An 18,850-nucleotide genomic window follows, 5' to 3' on the forward strand; every position below is an offset into this window, starting at 1 on the left:
GGGCAGGGACTCTCTCCTTGTGTCTCATTGTTTTGATTATTTGTCACTTGGCTTGTTTCGTTACCTCCCCAGTTATAAAGCACTGCATAATATGTTGGCACTACATACTGTAAAGATGTGTAGACCGTGTAAGACTGAGCAGATGCCTCATCTCTAGGCTGGTGTCTCCCAGGAGTGTATGGATTAGATCCAGTTTGCACCAAACTCAGGATGAGCGTATTGTTTTTTTTATTCAACCACAGGATGACATGGACTTTTCCACAAATGGTGACACATTTATATTGCTATATGTGATTTTGAATTGATGTATTTTTGTAAAAAAAGCATTTTTTATAAATCTTGGAAGCAAGGTTTCGGATTACCCTGAGCACTATTTAATGTGTTTGCCAAAGCCAGGATAAGGAGAGATTGTGGCATGCTTATGGTATAAAGTGTGGCTTTTGTTGCAGTGTGTCATACACAGGACAGTTTCAAATAGTACTTGCAACTCAATTACAATGCTACATAAACAAGCAGGGACAGTCAGCTTGTTTAGGCTGGGGGAAGCAAGACTCCCAGGCATTCTATTATAGGCAAGGTATACTCTTCTTGTTGCATAAGAATACTGGACCTAACAATATAGACATACTGTGTATATCACACTGTGTCTCTGCCCTGTATATTATGCTGCTTTCAGATAATGCAGCATAGATGACACGATATGTCCGCTTTGAAGACTTCGACACCCAAAATCATTTGACTAAACAATGACTGGAGGCATACTTTTGTACTGTAACTAAAGGCCCTTTTACATGGGCCATGAACTTTGGGAATTATAGGGAATTACTGTTCCTACCAAAGCTCATTTCTGATAAGTGACTCACATAAAGGTGCTGCTGGTCACTCAGCAAACGAGAAAACACTTGTTGTTTGGGTGATAGTTTCTTTTCTGTGGCACATGAAATTCTCATTCTCTAGCTGCACTTCACCCTGTGTAAACAGGGGCATGTTGCCAACAAGGACATTGGGGGAGATTTATCTGGTGTAATGGAAAACTGGCTTAGTTGCCCATGGAAGCCAATCAGATTCCACGTTTCACTTTGCAGAGCTGCTCTGGAAAATGAAATGTGAAATTGAATTGGTGCTATGGGCAACCAAGCCAGTTTTCCTTTGCACAGGTTTTGATAAATCTCCCTTATTGTATGCAGATGGGTTTTTGCATCTGCTCGCATTGCTGTATGTAAATGCAGCTAACGAGCTTGCAATGATCAGTTATGAATGTCTGTTCCAGATCAATCCGGTCCAAATGTCGGTATTAGTGGGCCATTACAGAGCCAACAGGACAAACTAAAAGAAGGGCCTGTTTCAGTACTTTGGGTATGGTGTCCTCCAATATTTAGTGAAAGCAGATTTTCTTGCAGTCTACTCCCTGCTGAAGACAACTGGAAGTTAACTGGATCTGCATGCTAGCCAAGATTTCAATACAGCTAACATCACTATATATACTTAAAGGGTGTTTCTGGTCACACAACAAAAATAACATAACAGCAAAATTCAACCTAACTGCATTATTTGCAATACATTCAGAAAGACTTAAGACCCTTTCCCTTTTTTCACATTTTGTTATGTTGAGGGCTTGTGCTAAAATAAAAAAATAAAATAAAAATGTTCTCCCATAATTCTGTGCTGAATACCCCATAATGAGAAAGTGAAAACAGAATGTTCAAAATAGTTGCTAATTTATTGAAAAGAAAAAACTAAAATGTTGTATGAACATAAGTATTCAGACCCTATACTAGGATTTAGTTGAAGCACCTTTGGCAATGATTACAGCCTCCAGTCTTATCGCGTATGATGCCACAAGGTTTGTACACCTGGATTTGGGGATTTTCTGACATTCTTCATTGCAGATCCTCTCAAAGCTTTGTCAGGTTGGATGGGGGCTGTCAGTGGACAGGCACTTTAAGGTCTCTCCAGAGATGTTCGATTGGGTTCAAGTCAAAGCTCTGGCTATGCCACTCAAGGACATTCAAAGATTTGTCCCTAAGCCACTCCAGTGTTGTCTTGGCCGTGTGCTTAGGGTCATTTGCTTGTTGGAAGGTGAACCTTCCCAGTCTGCGTTCCAGAGCACTCTGGATCAGGTTTTCATTAAGAGTATCTCGGTAATTTGTTCCATTCAGATTTCCCTCAACCCTGACCTTTCCCAGCCATTGAAAAACATCCCTACAACATGATGCTGCCACCAGCAGGCTTCACTGTAGAGATGGAATTGGGGAGGAGATGAGCAATGCTTGCTTTCCTCAAGGCATGATGCTTAGAATTGAGGTCAAAAAGTTAAATTTTGATTTCATAAAACCATAGAATCTTGTTTCTCACAGTTTGAGATTACATTGGGTACTTTTTTGCAAACTCCATGTGGGCTTTCATGTTTCTTTTACTGAGGAGAGGCTTCTTTCTGGCCACTCTGCCATAAAGCCCAGATAAGTGGAGTGCTGCAGTGATGGTTCACCTTCTGGAAGTTTCTCCCATCTGCACACAGGATCTTTGGAGTTCAGCCAGAGTGACTATTGGATTCTTGGTCACCTCTCTTACCATGGTCCTTCTCCGTGAATATTTAGTTGGTGGGGTGGCCAGCTCTAAGAAGAGTCCTGGTTGTTCAGAACTTCTTCCATTTATGCATTATGGAGGCCACTGTGTTCTTGGAAACTTTCAGTGCAGCTGAAATATTTTGCACCATTCTCTAGATCTGTGCCTCCACACAATCTTGTCTCTGATCTATACAGGCAGTTCTTTCATCCTCATGGCTTGGTTTTTGCTTTGATATGCATTGTCATCTGTGAGACCTTATATAGACAGTGGTGTTTCTTTACAAATCATATTGTTATGGTGGAAGCAGTGAACCCTGAACTCAGCTGTCCCACTGTCCCTTCCTGTTTGCACAATCTGCTCTAGACAGCGGCCCACAACTGGTCGGCATTACCAAACCAAACCAAACCGAATCAGGAACTGTAAATCAGAGTCCAAACCGCACAAAAATCAATACCAGGAGAAAAGACAGGTCCAAGGTCCATGGTCATCACATGATCCATCACCATGGTAAAAGATCATGTGACGTACTATGTGATGACCGGAGTGACGTCATCAAAGGTCCTGTAACTGTATTTAATGCTCACCACAGGTCCTATTCAACAAAGGAGACACAAGGAGATGCCGGGCTACGCGATCAAGTGGACTAAGGTGAGTTAAATTTTTTATTTTTTTTTTAACCCCTCCAGCCCTATTTTACTTTGCATTCTGTATTCAGATCTATTATTTTCCCTTATAACCATGTTATAAGGGAAAATAATAATGATCGGGTCTCTATCCCGATCGTCCCTAGCAACCGTGCGTGAAAATCGCATCGCAACCGCACTTCTTGCGGATGCTTGCGATTTTTCACGCAACCCCATTCACTTCTATGGGGCCTGCGTTGCGTGAAAAACGCAGAAGATATAGAGCATGCTGCGATTTTTCACGCAACGCATAAGTGATGCGTGAAAATCACCGCTCATCTGAACAGCCCATAGAAATGAATGGGTCGGTATTCATGTGCGGTGCAATTGCGTACACCTCACGCATCGCATCCGCGTGTGAAAGGGCCTAACAAAGACCAGAAAAGGCTAGTGAGGCGATCCAGAAAGAATACCACCAATCACAGCAACTTTTGGCCAGCAGGTGCACATTTAAATAGGCTGTTCCTCCTGGTCACATAGTAACATAGTATTAAGGCCGAAAAAAGACATTTGTCCATCCAGTACGGCCTGTTATCCTGCAAGTTGAACCAGAGGAAGGCAAAAAAAACACAAAACTTTGAGGTAGAAGCCAATTTTCCCACTTAAGGGGGAAAAAATTCCTTCCCGGCTCCAATCAGGCAATACGAATAACTCTCTAGTAGCTATAGCCTGTAATATTATTACACTCCAGAAATACATCCACGCCCCTCTTGAATTCTTTTATTGTACTCACCATCACCACCTTCTCAGGCAGAGAGTTCCATAGTCTCACTGCTCTTACCATTAAAGAATCCTTTCTATGTTTGTGTACAAACCTTATTTCCTCCAGACGCAGATGATGTCCCTCGTCACAGTCCTGGGGATAAATAGATGATGGAAGAGATCTCTATACTGTCCCCTGATATATTTATACATAGTAATTAGATCTCCCCTCAGCTTACTTGACATGTGACGTTAGCAAGTCGGAGTAGCTTCCAATTGGCAGGCGCTCCTGCACAGGGAGTGCCTAGCCCCGTCACTATGCCAACCAGGCGCTGGTGGGCGTGCTCCTCTGCAGGCAGAGCTGTCGGCGTCCAGTGCATGACACATGTCTAATCAACTGAATTAACCACAAGTAGACTCAAATTAAGGTATAGAAAGATCTCAAGACGATCAAGAGAAATTGGAGCCCCCAGAGCTAAATTTTTAAGTGTCATAACAAAGGGTCTAAATACTTACGTCCGTGAAAATATTTAGTGTTGCGTTTTTATAAATTTTCAAAAATTTCCAAAATTTGCAATCTCCTTCTCGTTATGGGTTACTAGGTGCAAATTGATGGGGAAAACTTGTTTTTTATTTTAGCACAAAGACAGAACATAAGAAATTGTGAAAAAAGTGAAAGGGCCTGAATACTTTCTGAATGTATAGGTAAGTCAGATAATGAAGTCAGATAATGAAGTTCTTTGACTTCTCCTGTGTAACTGTGATCTGTAATGCGCACCCCCTGTTTACATCCTGGCACAAGACTCTTGGGGAGAGTCTGTAGCATGAAGTGTCTGCTTTTCTTCCCCTCCCAACTCGAATGTGACAGATCCAAGCCTGCTTGAAACACCCTGCCCTAAGAAACAGTATAATTGGCTGACATCACATCTACAGGGCAGGGTCTAGAATAATGAGTAGAACACCATCCTGAGAGTCAAGGTCACTGATGATGTTGTGTCGAAACAACAGAGCCTTACAAGCCTTGCCACGACTCAGAAGTTGACATTATGTCATCAGGATAGGGAACCAACATTGCGAAAAAATTCAAGTTACTACAATGGAGTGCAGGAATTTGTGGCATGACAGATCACTATTAGTAAGTGATAACATATCGTCAAATGATGTTGAAAACTGTATAACCAGAATACCCCTTTAAACAGCCACCAACCTCCGGTCTTAGCTGCACCTTCTTCTTCATCACTGCTTGAAGTCTCAGTTTTATCTTTCATTTGCTCCAGTTGATCCAAATTAACTAATCCAACTAGTTCAAAATTACGGCACACCTGTAATACAGCAACCGATGTGTGAAGTATATATAATGCAAACAGTCATTGTATACCATTTTTCAGCTTTTAATATGTTTTTGTGTTTACAAGCCAGTTTCAAGATCTATCTGTGAGTGAATTAAAATATTTTTTCTTACGTTAAGAGGTTTGAAAAGTGCCAACCATACAAATGGGTTCCATTACTAACAAATAGAATCTAAAAATGGTGGAGAATTAATACACAGAGTATATGAAAGGTTCAGTATACATTGGTTACGCATTATTTACCTAAAATTGGAAATCTTCTTTCAAAAGATTTCTCAGTTTTTCAGAACCCCTATGGAATCAGCTATATAGCCTTTTTCACTTCAGCAATGCTGTGAGGGAATAAAGCACAAAATGGCACAATCAATGTGCCATTCTGCTGGGTCTCAGAGGGAGGAATTATGAATAGAGGTTGTCTAAACAATCTCTTTGTGCAGGTACGGGTTTAGATAGTTAAATATTATTACATGGTACTAAAATACAAGTTTATATAAATTCCAACTTTAATGAACATACACTTTACATTTCCTACATATTACATCTACAAACACTCCTTTTGATATAATGTTTGCAAAAGAAAAGCCTTTCCCTACAGTACATAAGGCAGCAGTAACCACAAATTCTTCAGTTTGATGTACTGCATTAATAATCTTTTTGAACACTGGGGATAAGATCTTTAAAAGGAAATGACTATACTGTATGTAAACCACTGAGCTGCTTAGCTCGGAATAAAGCATATTCCATTCTATTTACTGAACAGCAATACATTTACTAATCTGTGATGCACCACTGACTGTGCATATTTAATAAAAGCACTGTTTACAATTGGAATTGGCCTCACAAACCATGAGATCCATGTCATATCATGGTTTCATTACAATGGGGCGCAATGGAATGGCATAGTGCCTAGGATCAAATCATGAATATAGTAAATGCGTGACTCATGAGAGATGGCCAGAAGTCCCTTTCATGGAACTGCGCAACTTTGTTGCAAGCTTCTGCAGCGAGTCTAAAACCATGTCTATGTAAAGCCAACAATAACAGTAAAGATTGTTCTAAACCAGCAAGTATTTGCCACTGGATTGCATGTATATATAAATTTATGTCGTAGGCATATATACATTTATACTGACTGCTATATGATCATTGTACCGTGGAAAATTATTTGTATCAAGAAATAATGTTATTTTGTTCAGAGGAAGTGTGTATGTATTGCCATATACACTCACTGACTCACTACAGGTATACCATATACCAGTGAACCTTTTAGAGACTGAGTATCCAAACTGCAACCCAGATCTATGGATGCTTATCACTATGTATAGTGAAATATTAGCTATATTTACTGAGAACCTGACTGAGACCCAGCATGTGCATCGGGTCTCAGTGCTGGGCAATTGGGTGAAGAATCAGATATATTCATGAGCTATATCATGCGAGCAACGGGTGCATTGCCATTGCAGAGAGAGCTGAGCCCATTGCTCCTAGAGGTTAATTTGCATAATATAAAACATCACAGTAATGCAGGCACATATGAACATGGTACCAACACAGATGTCTTAAGCTGGCCAAGGGCACATTTAACAGGTCAGCCAGTTTCAAATGTACAAATCTGATGACCTTTTGATGCCCTTTAAGAGCCTGTACACTCCACTCTATTAGGCTCTCTTAAGAGAGTTGCTCACAGCTGAAGAGGCACAGCCCGCAGCTAGCACTCTACACACTTTCCACTTATCGGTGAGGGTCTTAGCATGTGGACCCCCACCAAACAAAGCACTTCTAACATGTCATTATGTTAAATGTTAAAAGTTTTATAGAATGAACGGTACACTTTAATACTTTTATATCCCTGTGAGCATAATTTTTAACTTTCGAAAACGTACTTTTTCCCTGTAGTTTATTGAGGCTAATTTTGTACATATCAGATCTATGTAATGTCTTTCATCTAATACATTTGCATACTTCTTCCATATAAACTCTATCATGAGTCTTTATTTTCATATAACAGAATTATTACTTCCTGCACTGGAAATGTAGTCAGAAAGTTGCTGGTAAACTAGGTTCTGACAAATTTGCTTATCTCTAGAGGTTTGCTAGCCATTCACAGACTGTTACACATACTTATGCTCTTCTCAAGGTGGCTATCTAGTTCTTCATTAGTTTGGTTTCGTAGTAGCACAGCTGACATTTGTAAGGTTTCAATTCATTATGCTTCTCTATGTGTTGTTGTAGACTTTCATCACTTGAGCAGGTAAAAGTACATTATCACATCGAAAAACAAGTCCCTTCAGTTGCTTTGATAACTTGGAACGACAAACTTCTATAGAACGACTCTCTCTTCTGTAATGAAGACATAAAAATGACATGAAGCTACATACAAAACAAACAAAATCAAAACATTTACACATCAATACTCATGCCAGTTCCATTGTATGAGGTATGTATTTTACACAATACTTCCTGTTTCAACAATCATCATTACATTAATATTTTGTGCTACAGTAAGAAGCATCTAATTGTTTTGGTCCCCACAAATGAACAAAGTGGCTAAAACAACAAGTAACCAGAGCTAAAGTGCAACAGCTGGAATCTTCTACCTAAACAATAAACTTATGTTGGTAGGTTTGGTGTCATTTTATACCAGCAATATTGTACTTTTACAACTGTCCTGATATATGGAAATGCAGAAAATCCAAAGTATCTGGTAACCAAGGCAACTATCAAAACATTCAATTTAAATTATGTAATAACCACTTGCTGCCACCAGGTTCCCTTTAAAGTTGTAAAGAGCAGTATGGGCTGTGCCTATTCAGAAAAACTTGTAATTATAAAATGTAAACCTCTGCTCTTCCTATGCTTTGAACTAGAAATCTATCCAAAAATAAGAGTGAACTGCTTCTCAGCATAATTAACATCGTCTTCTCAACGCAATTGATAGTATCCAGCCCCCTATGTTGCATGCTATACATGGTGAGTGGGCCTATGCTTTTTGATCAAAATGTAATTAATGCCTCATGTATAACATACAACATAGGGGGCTGTATACTTTCAAATGCGCTGAGAAGCAATGTTAATTATACGAGAAGCAGTTATTAGATCAAAGCATAGTATGAGGATGTGCGATCCAGATTAACTCTTATTTTTGGATATATTTTTGAACTAGAAGTCATGTGTGGCAGTGCTTACTCAGTAATGCTGCATTCATACAGTCACAGAATAGCTCTGTCCACCTACGGTATGTCCTAAACATATAAAGAGGGGGGATTTAAAAGAATAAAATAAAACTTTTACTGAATCTTTTTCCATAAAACTATATACATACGTCTGCTCAGCTCCTGCTGCTCTATAAGACACCACTGCATGTTCATGTTGACAGGTTCCCTTTAAAGAGACTGCATGTAACAAAAACTAATGCCACTGCAACGCAGGAAAACCACCTTGTCCATATGCCCTATTAAGGCATATAGACATCACAAAAGGAGACTTCGGACTCCACTTTGAGCCATAAGTCTGGCAAACTTGAGAAATTATGTGGATGGCCATTCATCTGAATGCTATCACGTAATACTACATTTCCCTGCAAGGGAAATGTCTGGCTGCCCACAGATTTCCATGGAAAATTAGCTGTTTGCTGTGTATATTTGCATTGTGACCTGGGTGGTCATTTGATAGGCATGGAAGAGGCATGTTCTCTAAGCAAGACTCAAAATGGAATACAAGTTCCACATTTTCTCAATATAACTCCCAAAATACAGTCATGGTAAATCAGGGTAAGGGCTCATGTACATGACTAACACTGATGAGCGAGAGGGTAACAATTTTTTGAACTTTTGACTTTCAGGCTCCATATCTCACCATCCACTACAGCTCAGAACATGAGACTACCATCATTTTATAGACAATCACCTTGGCTATCTCATATATAAATTGGACTTGCAACTATTTAGCATATGATAAGTTTATGCAGATTCTTGTCATGTAACTACATTGTAACTGTTTTGCTCCTAAAACTCAAAGTTTTCATTTTTATTATTTTATAAATCCACCTTTGGTTTTCAACACTGGCCTGAATCCTTCTGGCCCAAACTCTCGATCAGATTCAAGCATGTATTGACCAATATCTGTTCCCAAGTCTCTTCTACACATTTCCAATGTTGGTGCATAATGGTCGACTTACTTGGCACGAATACAGCTTTTCCTTTAGTCTACCCACAAAAGTGTTTGATTGGTTGAGATCTGGGGGACTGTGGGGGCCAAACCAACAGCTATACTTCATTATCAGTTAACATTTTATTCACCAATCTCAATGTATGCTTCGGGTCATTGTCCTGCTGGGACACTATGTGGTCCTTTTCATACCCATAGTACTCGAGTGTAAGACGTAACTCATCTTGTAGGATACTCACATATAGCGGGCTGTCCGAATACACCTCCTAGGAAGCCCCTAAACCTGTCCCTGACTCCTGTCAGTATATATAGACCCTGAAGGTGGGAAAATACATACGCCGGATCATAGGAGCCCAGAAATTACCTAGGTAGTGGCAGAGAATGAGACTACCAGTTCCTTCCCAGGTGAAAGAACCACCGTCTCCCTGAGGCCTAGTAATACAAGCACAGGGAAAACAACCAAATACCAAGAGCAGTACAATTATCTTATAGAATATGGATGAGCAGGAACACAGGTAAGGTCCACACACCAACTCTTTCAAATCCAAGCAGAGAATATCAACCGCATGGTATGAAGTGTGAGACCAAACTAAGTAGGGAATGCAGTAATGACAATGGCTGCACCTGACAAGAGGTGTGGTCATTACCAAACCACAACTCTGAGAATCAAGGGACTGTCCGTTTAACCTCACGTGCAGACAGTCCTCTCCGAGAGATCTAACCTCTGTCACAGAAGGTACCGTGACAATAGCTCAGCATTGAGACCACCATAGATCCTGGTCAAGTATCCAACGCCTTTGGCTGTGAAACAACCTCAAATCATTGAGCTTCCTCCACCAAACTTGACAGTTCCTTCAATTTTCTCGATCCGTTAGCACCCTTTTCCTTTTTTTCTTCCAGACCCATTTGCACCCATCAGAGCCCAGTCTATTGACTTTCATCTCATCGCTCCAAATCGACGATTCCCAATCTTCTACTGTCCACACTTTACAAACTAATGTCAACACTTCCTATGATGATATTGAGGTCGAGGCTTCTTCACCCTTTTTTGGACCACCATTCCAGACTTGTGTATTGCGCATTGCACGGTGCTTGCATGGGTGTCTGTGATCTCACTATTACGAAGCATATGAGCCACTGCCATGTTTGTCTTGCCAGAACTAATAGACCTTGTAATAGATTGACTTGTTGACTCCGATGTTTTGCATGGATATTCTGCCACCTCTTGTCTTTGGAATGGATGGACGGACTTCATTTTGTATTCTTCCAACTGTCATGGCACTCACATGATGCAGTTTGACATTTTACTTGGCCAAGATACTACTGCCGATGAGCTGGATGATGCTGTTTCTCTTTTCTTGGGAATTCTTCATGGCTGCTCCTGGATTCAAACCAGTGACCTTTCGCTTGGGAAATCAACCTAATAACACACTGAGCTATTAGGGAATGTAGAACAGATTGTAATTTGTATTGTACAAGAAGAAAAAGATTGTTTCCACCACCAGGAGCAAAACAGTAACAATGCAGTTACATACCAAGAATCTGCAGAACTAATCGTATGCTAAATAGTTGCAAGTCCAATTTATGTATGAGATCCAAGATGATTGTCTATAAAATGATGGTAGTCTCATGTTCAAAGCTGTAGTGATGGTGAGATATGGAGCCTGAAAGTCAAAAGTTCAAAACATTGTTACCCTTTTGCTTGTCAGTGTATATTATGGCTCCATTTTTGTAGAAAGTCCTTATATCCATAATGTTTTTTTAAACTCTTTGTAAGAGTCTGGTAAACTATTCCATACAGAACATCTCACAAAAACCTGAATAGCATGAGGTATATATTTTTTTTCCACATGGAGTCTATAGACTACATATTCCACTGTATAACTCGATGTACCTAATCTTTTTTAAGATTACATCTACTTATGTGTTAATGAAAACATACTGCATAACACTGTATTTAATGTGCTAAATACTTTAAATAACACTCCCAGAAATAATGAAAATCAGCTGTATTATAAATATTGATTATTATTATTATTAATAATAATAATAATAATAATAATAACAACATAAATGTTTACATACAAAACCCCTCACAAGCACGTTCAAAAACTCCCTTTATTATCGTCATGTGCATTGCAAAAGAAACTTGAGATTCAATAATTGTTTAAAATATAAGTTTGTTTGGGTGATCAGCTACTATAACCATTGGAAACCATCTTAATGCACTGGCCAGTGCGCTGTTTATGGGGACCTCCTATATGACGTTCATAAACTCTAATAGGGCTAACACAACATATGAAGATTACATCTAATTCTTTGATAAATCAAGCAGAGAAGCTTTCATATATTTTTCAAATAGTAGCAGTAATCATTTTTAGTCGCTATTCTTCAGTTACAGAGTGATCCATGAGAAACGCTTTCCATAAATGCCTTGGTATAGTTAAATTATATGACTGCCCTACTGTTTAAGGGTTTCTGTCATGAGAAATTATGTTATGTTGCTGACTGACATTAGCGATGTGCTAATGTCAGCAGTACATAACAGTATGCTTTATAACTCCCTGCCTCGCGCCGTTCTCTTAAAATAAAGACTTTTAAAATATGCTAATGAGACTCTAGGTGCTTATTAGGGCGTTGCTTCAGCACCTAGAGGCTCGACTACGCACCCTTTGGCACGCCCAGGTCCAGTTGATTGACTTTCGAGTTCTCCTCAGTGTCCCGTAAATCCCGTGCCTGCGCCGTCCAGTTTTACTATTCGGTGCAGGCGCAGTGATGTGAAGGACGCACTCCTGCTGCCGACTTCCTTCTTCGGCGGAGGCCGGCAGCAGGAGCGCGTCCTTCACTGCGCCTGCGCTGAATACTAAACGGGACGGCGCAGGCGCTGCATTTACGGATGATGAGGAGAACTCGAAAGGTCAATCAACTGGACCTGGGCGTGCCAAAGGGTGCGTAGGCCGAGCCTCTAGATGCTGAAGCAACGCCTTAATAGCACCTAGAGGCTCATTAGCATATTGTAAAAGTCTTTATTTTGAGGGAACGGCGGCAGGGAGTTATAAAGCACACTGTTATGTACTGCTGACATTAGCACATCGCTAATGTCAGTCAGCTACATAACGATTTTACTCATGACAGAAACCTTTTAAAGATGTCATCAGCTTTTAAGGTGGGATGGACTGCTTGTTTTATCTGTCATGTACTCCTTTCAGATGTATGCAAAGCAAGCAGCCACAGCTCTGATAGGGTTGCAGAGAATTAGCATTGCAAACACAGCGGTAGTGCCATGAGTACAGCACAAGAAAACATTTGACTAAAAGCATACTTATTGGCACTCAACAAACAACTATTTAACATTTTCTTGATTTTACCTTTACATCTCAGACACACATCAGAGTATGTCTTCCTTTTAACATCCTTACATTCCTGTTTAAGTAGTATTTTCATTTCACTGACAATGTTCATGGGTGCAACTTTAATCTGCATGTTTATGTAAGCTATCACAACTTTCCATAAATCAATAGTATAAAATTAAGAAACTTTGTAACCTATCTAAGAAGAAAATTCACTATGAATTCACTGATAAAAATCCATCTCCAGAAATGAGCAGGTTTTTCAGTTTCACTGAGACATCAGTTTACAATTGGCAACAGAGTTCCATTAAGAGGGGAATGGGAAAGATGGTGCAAGAGACTTCCTGCTGTGATGTCTCCCATATAGAGTATACTCAAGAGAAAAAAAGAGATCCTGCTCCCCTTTATCTCTGAAGCAAACCTGATGAAGCAGCAATAGCATGGAAGACATTATACAGCAGTAGTGAACAGCTGTTACAATGGTCATTCATGGCCGACATGGTCCTGTGCGCACAGTTGATGGCCTCCTTTGTGTGAATTAGAGCTTATATTCATTGAACCTCTGTCTTCAGCATTGTCAGGGTTAATCCTCTGTGAGCTGCTGCATGGATGTCTCCAATTGCTTCAGGTCTCTGCTTGTATGAAGAGAGTTGCTGAGTCATTCATTCGCAAACAGTATATTGGATGTTCTGTTCCTGCTGTTTCTTCTATCAGTTCTGAGGGCCTTAGATCAGAGGAGAGATCCTGGCAGCTTCTGGAGAATTTTGATGCCCAATACCTACTTATGGAATTTGTGCAAGTATCCAGGGCAAAGAAGACAGGGAGTATGCTGTGGGGGTTATATTACAATAATGGTTCATGACCACCGTGTCTTATGTTCACAGGTGATGGCTTCCTGTGTGTGAATTGGGTCTTGTATTCATAGTACCAGTCATCATCACTGCTAGGGTTAATCTTCTCTTGCTCTGTGAGCTGCTGCATGACTGTGACCAATTGCTTATCAGCTGCTCCAATATATACCTGGCTGTTTCCTTCAGTTCTGGCCTGAGCAATTGGTCTTTACTTGCTAGGTCTCTCTAGTTAGATAAAGCCTGTAAAAGAGCTATTATACATTTGTCTGTCTGATTACTGACCTGTGCCTGTTCACTGTACTGATCCTGTGCCACTTACCTGACCTTTGGATTGTTTAATGGATTTGCACAAACTCTGGCAGCCCTGACCTCTGCCTGTTTTCCTGACTACATGTATTGCCTGTTCCCCTTGGTTCTACAAACTGGTGTCTCTGATCTGCTGTGGATCAACAGCCAACCACACCAGGACTATTCCAAGAGGTAGTGGCCTTGTGGCTCCCCTGCAGCAGCAAAGTCCAGATCTTTGATAACATTTTTTCTGATGAAACATTTACTTTAATTAGGCACAGTACATTAAGTAGTGATATGTTTTTGTATCACAGAAACCTGTTTTATATGATGTTCTTTCATTTTTTAAAGTTAGGTAAAAGTATTTTTAAATATGTCAATTCCAGCTGTAAAGCTAATTTGCTGTGGTGGAACAGTGTGAGGGTTTGCTGTCGGTTCACTGTCAGTTATCGTGCTGCTTGTAGAAAGTAATTGCCCTGGTTTTTTAAAATATCCCCAGCAGTGTTACATTTCTAGAGGTGAAAATTCAGTATTACTCGCAGAATTTTTTTAATGTGCTTATATCAGCAGTATAAATTATTTCATCTTCAATCACAGCAAGTAATAATAGACAAAAAAGATGATATAACAGAGCGTATAATTAAGAAAAGATTGGTTTTTTCCAAATATTGCTAGGAGGAATCATTAGTGAATTTACATGATCCAGCATCAAAAATGGTGCATGCATACTGGAGTAAATAATTTACCTCTGTGAAGGACGATATGATCTATCATATTGTGTTTATATTTGGGTATGATAAAGACACAGGGGACATCGAAGGGTCTTTGGTCCTTCCTCAGAATAACTGAATGGCCAGCTTCAACATGCATTGTAAAAGCTGATCTGTGGAAGTAAGATCAATATAGTTTACATTAAGTAGTCATTAAGTCTCCTGTACACAACTCAAGTGAAGGAAGTATCCACTCTAAAAGTGTTGTAGTAACTTTCAAGGTAAATATAATTGTATGCATATTTCTCGAGATTAAGAAATAAGAGGGACATTTGACCAATAACTTAAGTGCTGAAACATACTTATTTGCATTCACTTGAAAGCTTAATCCTTGGTCTGAAAGTTTTACATATGCATTGTCAATGTGACCATGGAGGTCAATCTGTCTGCCACCATGGAATCTTAGCACAGATCTTTGCACATCCAATTTTTTTTAACGTGACAGCTGTTATTGTCCATGCTACTTTTACATAGTGTTTAAATGGACAGTAGGGGGTCTTAATTTATAAAGCTTGGCATCAAATATCAATGAAGGTAGATATGCAAGTGGAACACATTCCCAATTTATAGTATTTATATATATTTATTAAATCTATTTATTGAAATCTATGTCAGCAGCTTCATTCAAGGTAATGCTGTATGGAGTGTGAAAGAGAATCTTTCTGCCCTTGCTAAACCAAATGTCCCTTAATCCCACAGAGTGACTTTAAAACAATATTTATTCTTTATGACATTATTATAACAAGTATAAATCTATAATCTCTATACACAATATATACTCTGTCATTTGCATTTACATTCTCCAATATATTTGTGTCCTTTTTTCATTTAGTCCCTTTTGGGTATATTTATCAAACTGGTGTAAAGTAGAACTGACTAAGTTGCCCACAGCAACTAATCAGATTCCACCTTTCATTTTTGACAACTCCTGTGGAAAATGAAAGGTGGAATCTAATTGGTTGCTATGGTATGGAATATGATATTGGTTGCAAGCCAGTTCCACTTTGCACCAGTTTGATAAATGACCCCATTTATCTTTTATCTCACTGGTGACATCTGTTGTACTTGAAGGCTTCCAGCCCTGCCATAGCAAAGTTACCACTGCACTGTGCCAGGGCTTAATAGGAACACTCTGATTTTACAATAGTCTAGCCATAAATGTAATAAATATGAAACCCATAAAACAATGGAGAATTTTTTTTCCCCCCCTCCAATTCCACTCCATTAATACTTTTTCCAGCTTCCCAATACATTGTATGGAATATTAAATGTGCTGTTGGAAAGTACAACTATACATAAGCTATATACACTCACCTAAAGAATTATTAGGGAACACCATACTAATACGGTGTTGGACCCCCTTTTGCCTCAGAACTGCCTTAATTCTACGTGGCATTGATTTAACAAGGTGCCTGATAGCATTCTTTAGAAACGTTGGCCATATTGATAGGATAGCATCTTGCAGTTGATGGAGATTTGAGGGATGCACATCCAGGGCAACGAAGCTCCCGTTCCACCACAATCCCAAAGATGCTCTATTGGGTTGAGATCTGGTGACTGTGGGGGCCATTTTAGTACAGTGAACTCATTGTCATGTTCAAGAAACCAATTTGAAATGATTCGAGCTTTGTGACATGGTGCATTATCCTGCTGGAAGTAGCCATCAGAGGATGGATACATGTTCTCATTCTGTTTACGCCAAATTCGGACTCTACGATTTGAATGTCTCAACAGAAATGGAGACTCATCAGACCAGGCAACATTTTTCCAGTCTTAAACAGTCCAATTTTGGTGAGCTCGTGCAAATTGTAGCCTCTTTTTCCTATTTGTAGTGGAGATGAGTGGTACCCGGTGGGGTCTTCTGCTGTTGTAGCCCCTCCGCCTCAAGGTTGTGCGTGTTGTGGCTTCACAAATGCTTTGCTGCATACCTCGGTTGTAACGAGTGGTTATTTCAGTCAACGTTGCTCTTCTATCAGCTTGAATCAGTCGGCCCATTCTCCTCTGACCTCTAGCATCCACAAGGCATTTTTGCCCACAGGACTGCCGCATACTGGATGTTTTTCCCTTTTCACACCATTCTTTGTAAACCCTAGAAATGGTTGCGCGTGAAAATCTCAGTAACTGAGCAGATTGTGAAATACTCAGACTGGCCCGTCTGGCACCAACAACCATGCCACGCTCAAAATTGCTTAAATCACCTTTCTTTCCCATTCTGACATTCAGTTTGAAGTTCAGGAGATTGTCTTGACCAGGACCACACCCCTAAATGCATTGAAGCAACTGCCATGTGATTGGTTGACTAGATAATTGCATTAATTGAGAAATAAGACAGGTGTTCCTAATAATTCTTTAGGTGAGTGATAAAGGAAAAATTAAAAAAAGTTATGGCTAAATTAAATTCATTTATAAGTATTAAAGATGAGTTGTCATCCCTCTTGTCAGGCCGCTTTGGTCAATACCTGCATTCTCCATAAAATAACAATTCTGGAACATCTTTTCTATTTGAACTATGTTGTGACGGTCCTCTGTTATTTCTTCTAGAAATATATGAATAAATTGATAACTGTATGTTGACACTGATTTTATTCTGTAGGGACACAACCCAGCTGGAAACACCCAGCTGTCAATTTATTAATAGATTTCTAGGAACCTCAGAGGAATGGCACCACCCAAAGTTAGAAAAATATGCTCCTAGAACAGACATGACTGGAAAGCTTGATTGTTGATTCTACGGTAAGAGTTATAATTCCCTTTAATAGTGAGTAGTGTACTATTTAGAATATCCTCAGTAAGCATTGGGCAGTACTTCAAACGGATAGAGATCTTTCTATGACTCTGCCATCTTATCCCCAAATTACTTGGAAGAAATCAGAAAATCTGCGTGATCTATTGCTTAATCATGGAGTTTACATTTTGATTATATCATTATGTTGACTTATGTTGCTTATACATAATTAGCCACTATACAGTGGATACAAAGAGAGGGCTTTTTGGCAGTAGGGGTCCTAAATGGGGATCTTTCTCATGTGGATCAAATGCGGCCTGCAAATATATGATTCGTTCCACCACTTTTTGGGATTCCTCCAAAGAGAAAGAATATAAAATTGTACACAATATTACTTGTAACATGGAAGCTGTGATATATCTGATCACCTGCCCCTGTCATCTAATATACACTGCTCAAAAAAATAAAGGGAACACTTAAACAGCACAATGTAACTCCAAGTCAATCACACTTCTGTGAAATCAAACTGTCCACTTAGGAAGCAACACTGAGTGACAATCAATTTCACGTGCTGTTGTGCAAATGGGATAGACAACAGGTGGAAATTATAGGCAATTAGCAAGACACCCCCAATAAAGGAGTGGTTTTGCAGGTGATGACCACAGACCACTTCTCAGTTCCTATGCTTCCTGGCTGATGTTTTGGTCACTTTTGAATGCTGGCGGTGCTTTCACTCTAGTGGTAGCATGAGACGGAGTCTACAACCCACACAAGTGGCTCAGGTAGTGCAGCTTATCCAGGATGGCACATCAATGTGAGCTGTGGCAAGAAGGTTTGCTGTGTCTGTCAGCGTAGTGTCCAGAGCATGGAGGCGCTATCAGGAGACAGGCCAGTACATCAGGAGACGTGGAGGAGGCCGTAGGAGGGCAACAACCCAGCAGCAGGACCGCTACCTCCGCCTTTGTGCAAGGAGGAACAGGAGGAGCACTGCCCGAGCCCTGCAAAATGACCTCCGGCAGGCCACAAATGTGCATGTGTCTGCTCAAACGGTCAGAAACAGACTCCATGAGGGTGATATGAGGGCCCGACGTCCACAGGTGGGGGTTGTGCTTACAGCCCAACACCGTGCAGGACGTTTGGCATTTGCCAGAGAACACCAAGATTGGCAAATTTGCCACTGGCGCCTTGTGCTCTTCACAGATGAAAGCAGGTTCACACTGAGAACATGTGACAGACGTGACAGAGTCTTGAGACGGCGTGGAGAACGTTCTGCTGCCTGCAACATCCTCCAGCACGACCGGTTTGGCATTGGGTCAGTAATGGTGTGGGGTGGCATTTCTTTAGAGGGCCGCACAGCCCTCCATGTGCTCGCCAGAGGTAGCCTGACTGCCATTAGG

The 18,850-nt window shown here is 40.2% G+C and overlaps 1 protein-coding gene across 1 annotated transcript in view; it reads right to left on the reverse strand.

Annotated features, from left to right (window-relative positions):
* ZNF462 (zinc finger protein 462) overlaps positions 1–18,850 on the reverse strand; it is a 120,635-nt gene that overhangs the window by 16,747 nt on the left and 85,038 nt on the right. Inside the window, 8 exon segments of the mRNA XM_040417208.1 lie at positions 5,161–5,275; positions 7,265–7,266; positions 7,424–7,459; positions 7,462–7,566; positions 7,569–7,637; positions 14,705–14,747; positions 14,749–14,801; positions 14,804–14,841. Coding sequence (XP_040273142.1) covers positions 5,161–5,275; positions 7,265–7,266; positions 7,424–7,459; positions 7,462–7,566; positions 7,569–7,637; positions 14,705–14,747; positions 14,749–14,801; positions 14,804–14,841 — 461 coding nt within the window.

This window comes from Bufo bufo, chromosome 2 (genome assembly GCF_905171765.1).
Source record: "Bufo bufo chromosome 2, aBufBuf1.1, whole genome shotgun sequence".
Taxonomy (NCBI): domain Eukaryota; kingdom Metazoa; phylum Chordata; class Amphibia; order Anura; family Bufonidae; genus Bufo; species Bufo bufo.